A 7221-nucleotide genomic window follows, 5' to 3' on the forward strand; every position below is an offset into this window, starting at 1 on the left:
GATTAGGTACAAGATAGTAAAAAAAGTTGTTTATACTACAAACTAGACAAAAATACTTTGTGATATTTTTTTGCAGAATAGGTTAGTATTAGTAAGGGGAAATGCTGATATTTTAAATTTAAATTAAAACGGCAAAAACGCTTTTTACATTTTACGTTGCATCTAAATAAAAATGTATAGTATTTCATAAATAATGTAAAAAAATGTATTAAATGTTCAAAAGCCGAAAACACTCAAATTATCAAGTGACAAACCCATGACTCCTGAAGAGTAAGGTGTCCACATGTGTGTTACAGTATGTACCTAATTTCTCAACAGGAATCAACATGGCAGCATGATGTCAGCACCGTTTTATTTACACACAAACTCCTGAAACTGAGCCGTTTCCTGTTAAGTCCAATCAAACCTGTCAGGCTGGATGAGACGAACAGCTGGGCTTCACAGGCTGCTGCTCGATCTGCACTGATCGTTTTTTTTCCCATAAGTCCAGGCGAGACATATGAAGCACCTGCAGGCTGAGCTCTGTTCTGTGCTGGTGTCTGCGTTTTGCTCCAGTGATGAGAAGGAATGAAGGCTGGAACTAAAGACAAGATTTCTCAGTGTTTTTGTCTGCTACTGTCCTCTTATTTGGTATTTTAAAAATTAAATCTAAAATAAAAATATTAAAATAATTATTTGGGTGTTATGTTTTTAATTCAACCACACTATTATTGTTCAAATAAAAAAAAGTTTATTTTCTTTTTGTTGTCCAAATTTCTTAAAGAAACATAATGAAACTGATGGAAAATTGTTGCTTATTTTATGTGTGTGTTTGTGTGTGTAATGCTTTTTTTTTGCTTGTTGTGCTGAAGGAGCTGTCTGAAGACCGTCATTCTCCACCACTGCTGACAGTCAACGGGCCTGGGGAGGAAAAGCTGTTCCGCAGCAAGAGCGCTGAGGTGGAATTGACGGCTGAGAAGGAAAGGGTTAAGAAGATGCTGTCAGAGGGGTAATGACAGATTCTCTTTCTTCTTGTTGGACTTGTCGAGATAAGAGTGGGAACATGTTTTTCTATTTATTTATTTTACAAAACGACAGAGTTTCTTCTGTTACATCATAATAAAATGTAACCTATAATAATATAATAGTACATATCCCCACATAACACTACACTGTAAAAAAACAATACAACAGTACTGTACAATATAACAAGCTAACATAACACAATGCAACTTTACAAAGTACAACACAACATAAAACAAAATTACATAATATGACAAAATATACTACATACTAAAGCAACATCCTGATATGACACAACTCAACACAGTATAAGACAACATAAAACAATACTAAACAGTTTAGCATATATCATAACATATATCATAACATATATCATAACAAGCTAACGCTACATCCCAATAAAACACAACACGACATTAAGCACTGCTACACAATGTAACTTATAACATATAGCAATACTACACGCTAAAGCCACATCCTAATATAACACAACCTAATTTAACATAAAATAGCACAGCACAACAAAAGCAGTACTAAGCAAAATAACACAACATAAACCAAACAACATAACACTACACTACATAACTAAAGCAATACAACTCACTATAACATCATAATACACATAGCAAAACACAAAAAATACATCAGACCATTTACAATACATTTAAAATAATACAACATAATATCAAAATACTTCAGAACATAACAAAGCACAATATAACATAAAACATATACACATTACACTATACAAAGATAACATTCACACACAGACACACACACACCAGAGTCTTAAAAAAAACATGTTTTGGAAGACTTGTTTTAAAAAATAACATCCTAGACTATTTCCCTTAGAGAGGTGTGGAAAAAACCCTTTTTTTTACCGTTTGGTTTAAAAAAGCAAAAGTTTGGTTGTTCTGAAATTATGATAAACGCTTTTATCAGGGAAAAAATTATATCTAAAATTTACGTAAGTAAAAACTCCAATGGAGTAAAAACAAAAATTTGGTCTCAGGTATTTTGACGATTAGGAAGAAGCTGCAGGAGTGTGTACAAAGCTTACATTATGCAGTGTGTCAACAATACTGGACAAAAACACACAACCAGTAAAATGATGCAATAGAAGGGCGACTCAAATAGAAAAGCTTTTTAAAACCTTAGAAAATTACAGCAAATATCTCCCCTTAGCCAGTGCATTTACACAAATAAACAAACTCAAAGATTTTTGTGAAGCTCTTTATCACTCTGGCTTTTTCAGACCTACTGCTACTCCTCAGTCTTCAGCCTTCGTTGGAAGGAAATACTGATTTTGTATTTATGGCATTGAAAAGCACATGTTGTTATGTATATTTTTACCTCTGGACTGTAATTCAGGCTGTGTTGTTTCAACTCAATTTCAGTTCAATTTCTTTATTTCAAACACAAAATGAAAATAAGCACAAGAGTTTAAAAAAGACAGATAAAACAAGATGGCGTGCTTGTAAGACGTGTAGGTTGAAGAGAAATCTTGTATGATCAAAACACAAAAAAATCCAAAGATTTACTTTTATCAGTCACAGAAGCAATGCCTGTCATCGCCCCCTACAGGCCACGCATGCAGTATGCTGCTTTGTGTGAGTGCAGAAACAGGATTTGTGAGGGATGACAGCCTTTGAAGACCACTCTCCTGCTGTTCTCCAGGCTTTCACGGCTGCATGTGTTGTGACACATGAGTGGCTGTAAATGGGACTTACATAAAAGGTGTTCTCAGCTTGATTCCCGCCATGACAGCCAGAAAAGATGCATGTTAGAAAATGTAGTGTGATGCCTTTTAGTCTATGGTCATCTTAAGTGATGCTTTATAATAATGTAATGATCTATTTTGTGGGCTCAGTCACCATTAGAGAACTACTTTACTCTTTGCTTTTCACATTAAAAGCTTTTGTTAAACTCTTCTGACTAATTAAATCAGTTCTTATAAGAGTATTAAAAAGCAAAAATTATTTTAAAAAGTAAAAAGTAGACAAGTTTATTTTGTGCTAATCTAAAAGGAGTAAAATCTCGAGCCACAATCCTGGAGTCTTGCCACATTTCATGTTTAAATATTCCTGTAGTTTTTGTTTTGAGAGCACAAGAGGTCAAACACTTCCATGTATTTCTTTCATAGCCCGCGGGGTTGGACTGATGTATCTTTTTCAATCTCAGTCTTTGCGTTTATTGCTTGTCTGCTGGTCATTGAATTTAGCACCACAAGACCTTCATAATCACCTATATTGATCAGTCAACCATTTATGTGGTAGCAGGATATAGCCTATTATCCCAATGTTTTCATTGTATAGTTTTTATAAGCCAATGCTTGCCTGTTGCTATGGTGAGGGATTTTATGAATACTGAACTGTTAGTATGGTTGCCATGGCAAAGCCTGCTTCTTAAACTCCAGCCTCTCAGCTGTGAGCTTCGTGGTTTGTTAAATATTCTTACTGAATCTTGACCATTCTCACACTTTAATAAGTACAATTCCTTGTCAGTTTTCCCGTCCTGCAGTTTTTGTATGTATGTGGGGGGTTTTTTACGACTAAAGAGTAATAATGCACCCCTTATTTTTTTGAGCAAGCAGATCAGAGCTGAGTGCCTCTTGTTTTGGACAGATTTTATTGTTACAAATGGGGTTTATGGATCTTCAGGCAGACTGAGTGTATATTTGTATACACTCCATTTGTATTTTAGGCTAAGCTTTATTTATGAAAATTATATTGTGGCATTCCTTGTTGGACCGGATGGAAAAAAGAAACAAAAGAGGAGAGAAAGAAATAGAGTGGGATGTCAGAGATGGGGGATAAGGGGTTAAAGGTGGGGGATAGTCGATATCACAAAGTTAAAACCTAAAAGTGTCGTCAGTAAATTAAATTACATAATTTAGTTCACACAAAAAACAACAAAATAGTCTGCACACAATTATTTACAGGTTAGAAGTATAATTATGCATCAATGATTAAAGATTTATCTCCCAAGATTTCTGCACAGGTACCCACAATATTTGCATTACTGCTATTCATGAAGAGGGGTATAGAAAAAGGGGGAAAAAAAACATTACTTTTTCCCGTATTTGTGCAAAGGTGAATAAGTGGGTGGGTTGAATGAATGTGTGCCTCTTAGAGCTAGGGGCAGACAGCGCAGCAACCTGGCCGATCCAGGCATCCAAGAGCCACACCTTCAGACAAAGACCCAGGAGCAACCACCCTCCCGTGCACTGCACCCCCACCACAGAAAGGGAGATGGAGGTCAGGACCCATCAGCCCCCTGGGCGAGGAGTAGGAGGAACAGAGAACATGCAGAGCCGGAGCCCCGGCCCCGGCAGGGACCCGCCCCACCCCAAGGCGCACCAGGCCTATACCCAATGCCTCGATCGCTCGAGACCTACGCCGGCGCCCAGACGAGAGGCACGCCACCGCCTGGTAGTCCAGCGCCCCCACCCGCCCCCGACCCCAGAGGCAGGCCAGCACAGCCCATGGTCAGCCCACACTGCACACCCGTGCAACCTGCCCGCCAGCCCCACCGAGGTCAAGAGGGGGGAAGCGGCAGAAACCGACTGCCCGAGTGGGAAGGTGGGCGCAGGCGACCAGCTGAGGCCCCAGACAAGGCCAGGGGACGGTGAGCCTGAGGACCAGGCTCTAGTTGCTGTGAGCAACGTTGGGAAAGATTATGCGCCCCTTATGAGGACTTTTATGATGAAATCGTTGTAAATAAACAACATAAAACACTTCTGGAGTAACTTTCTGATATTAGCATTTACTCAAAGGCTGACTGTTAAACAATTTACCACTTTTGTGTATTTTGTTGCACGTGTTTCCCCTCAGGTCAATGTGTGAGATAAACATGGAGGCTGAGCTGTTCACCCTTCAGGACAGCAACGCCAAGCTGGTGGCGGCGCTACAGGAGGCCAACAGCAGCGTGGAGCAGTGGAAGAACCAACTGGCTGAATATGAGCAGGAGACGGATCGCCTCAGAGACCAGGTGAGCACCTATGGGGGGCCAGAGAGTGGTAGATGCTCATTCAGAAGCTTATGTTGAGGTGCGGCTGGAAATATTACAGTATTTGAGAAAACTGTCAGGCGGGTGCTGTAAAGATTTTTTTTTATAATGGATTTCTGTTTTTCTCCTTCGACATCGTCAAACAAATTTCAAGATCTTATTGTGAATCAATTCTTCTGTTTGTAGTTTATAGAGTAGAATTAAATGTATATTTTGGGGCAAACTTAAAAAAAAAGTATTTAGAAAATTATCAAGCAATGTTAAATATTGGGTAGTTGTTTAACACTCGCTCACAAAAATACATGGATTTTTTTTTAAACAAATTTACAACCACATTTAAATTCCAAAACTAGGTAGGTATTGTGCTTTCCCTTAGGAATTCAAGACATTTTTTCTGTGATGTAAGGTTTTATTACCTTTTTCTTTGGATTTTTTAACTAATCAAATGTGTTGAATTGACCGAAATTCTTATTGAAGTCCTTAAAAACCTTGCTTTTTCATTTACTTAGATGGTGCTGCATAAACTGTTATTGTGAATTAATATCAGATACACAGAGAAAATATGAAAAGTGGTGATAAATTCATCAAAAAAATGTTTTTGCATTTGCATTGCAGTTGTGTGTTTGATGCTTTGCAATGTTTTTCCAAAAGATGCACATAGTAAAGTCCCTTAACATAAATTATGACTCACAAAACCTTGCACACACCTCGGATTTGGTGAATAATGTACAAAAATCGGAAGAATGATTATCCATTAAATGAGGTTGCCAAGACAACCGTGTGAAATATGGATCAATGGAGGTGCAAAAAAAAGAAAAAAATATCCACGAAATACATGTCAAATGTTTCTCACAGGGAACTGAAAAGGCTGGGAGAAAAAGGCGAGGGCTATTGCTATGCCTGTAAAATGTAGCAATGCCCATTCAGACCTTATTGATGTAGTTTATCAGTTCTACATAGAATAACTTCTTTACCCTCAAGTTCTTTAAAAGCAATTGCATGCTTTTTTTAATGATTCAGCGTGCCTGGATCTTCTTAACATAAAAAGAAAGTCCCTAATGCATTAGAATGACAGAAGAAAAACCACCTTAAAAACCACAAGGTTGCAGACTCCACAGGTAAATACTAAATGTTGCAGTTCCTAACAATGAAAACTGACAACATTGTCGAATGTGCGTGAAGACGAATGCAGGTTAAATGGAGGAGTGGAGGAGCAGGACCTGGAGACATGCAGCCACTGAGGCGACCAGAAGCTGCTCTGTTTGCCAGAGTATTTACAAATGTGAGGCCATCTGTCCAACTGCAGCTTGGTCGAAATTGGGTCAAATAACAGGGCAATGATCTAATGTAATTTACACCAGAATATCTAAAAACCCAAAGAATTAGGTTGTTTTGGACCAGTTTTAATACGTCAGTGAAGTGCTGCTGTCTTAAAAAAACAAATGCAGATAAATAGTAATGAATTTAAGCAAAAATGGGTGTATCAAAATACCTACTAAGTGATGATATGAACCACTGAAATGAATTTCTTTACATTGTTGCTGAGAAGACCTGAAATTTGCTAGTTAACAGTAACTTGAAGCAATGCAGATTTCTTGCATTTCTTCTACAGGATTCAAGTAACACACAGTGATTCAAAGTGCAGATTCCTTTTTCATCTAGCCCCCTCTCTCTGGGACATATCTGTTGACAGGCGTCTCTGATAAGCACTAGACCAGTATGCAGACGTTTCGTCTCTAATTTAGGGGAAGGAGATTCTGCCTCTGGTCAAGCTTAACAAAGCTTCTCGAAGGGACAGAATGAAGTTCTGCTGTAAAGCAGTCTGCAGTGATGATCCTTATCAGTATTGACAGAAGCCTTTTTATTTTTATTTTATTTTAGTGCAAATTATGATTTAATCTTTTCCATCCATCACCATGGGTACAGGTGAAGGTTACCCCCCAAACACACACTCACAGCAGAAACACACAGCTCTGCGGCAAAGTCAACCAGGTGGCTGGAAGTAGAGCAGGCCTCCAGGGTTTGGCGATGGGGTAGAAAGAAAGAAAGAAGGGGGGGCCTGGAGTTTTTTTTCTCGTTTTTTAGGGACAGAACACTGCCCACCTCTTCCCCCCTCTGTCCCAGTTAGAGGGAGGCGATAAATCACAGGAGGAGCTGAAAAAGAGAGGGGCTGGCTGGCTTCTGGTTCCCTATCACTCTGTTTGAGCCACA

At 38.7% G+C, this 7221-nt stretch overlaps 1 protein-coding gene across 3 annotated transcripts in view; it reads left to right on the forward strand.

Annotated features, from left to right (window-relative positions):
• Window positions 1-7221, forward strand: part of homer3 (homer scaffolding protein 3) — a 53053-nt gene that overhangs the window by 32874 nt on the left and 12958 nt on the right. For all 3 annotated transcript variants that reach the window (XM_011474030.3, XM_011474031.3, XM_011474032.3), the window contains 2 exons: window positions 852-988; window positions 4836-4992. In XM_011474030.3, coding sequence (XP_011472332.1) covers window positions 852-988; window positions 4836-4992 — 294 coding nt within the window. The remainder of the gene's footprint in view (window positions 1-851; window positions 989-4835; window positions 4993-7221) is intronic.

This window comes from Oryzias latipes, chromosome 4 (assembly GCF_002234675.1).
Source record: "Oryzias latipes chromosome 4, ASM223467v1".
Classification (NCBI taxonomy): domain Eukaryota; kingdom Metazoa; phylum Chordata; class Actinopteri; order Beloniformes; family Adrianichthyidae; genus Oryzias; species Oryzias latipes.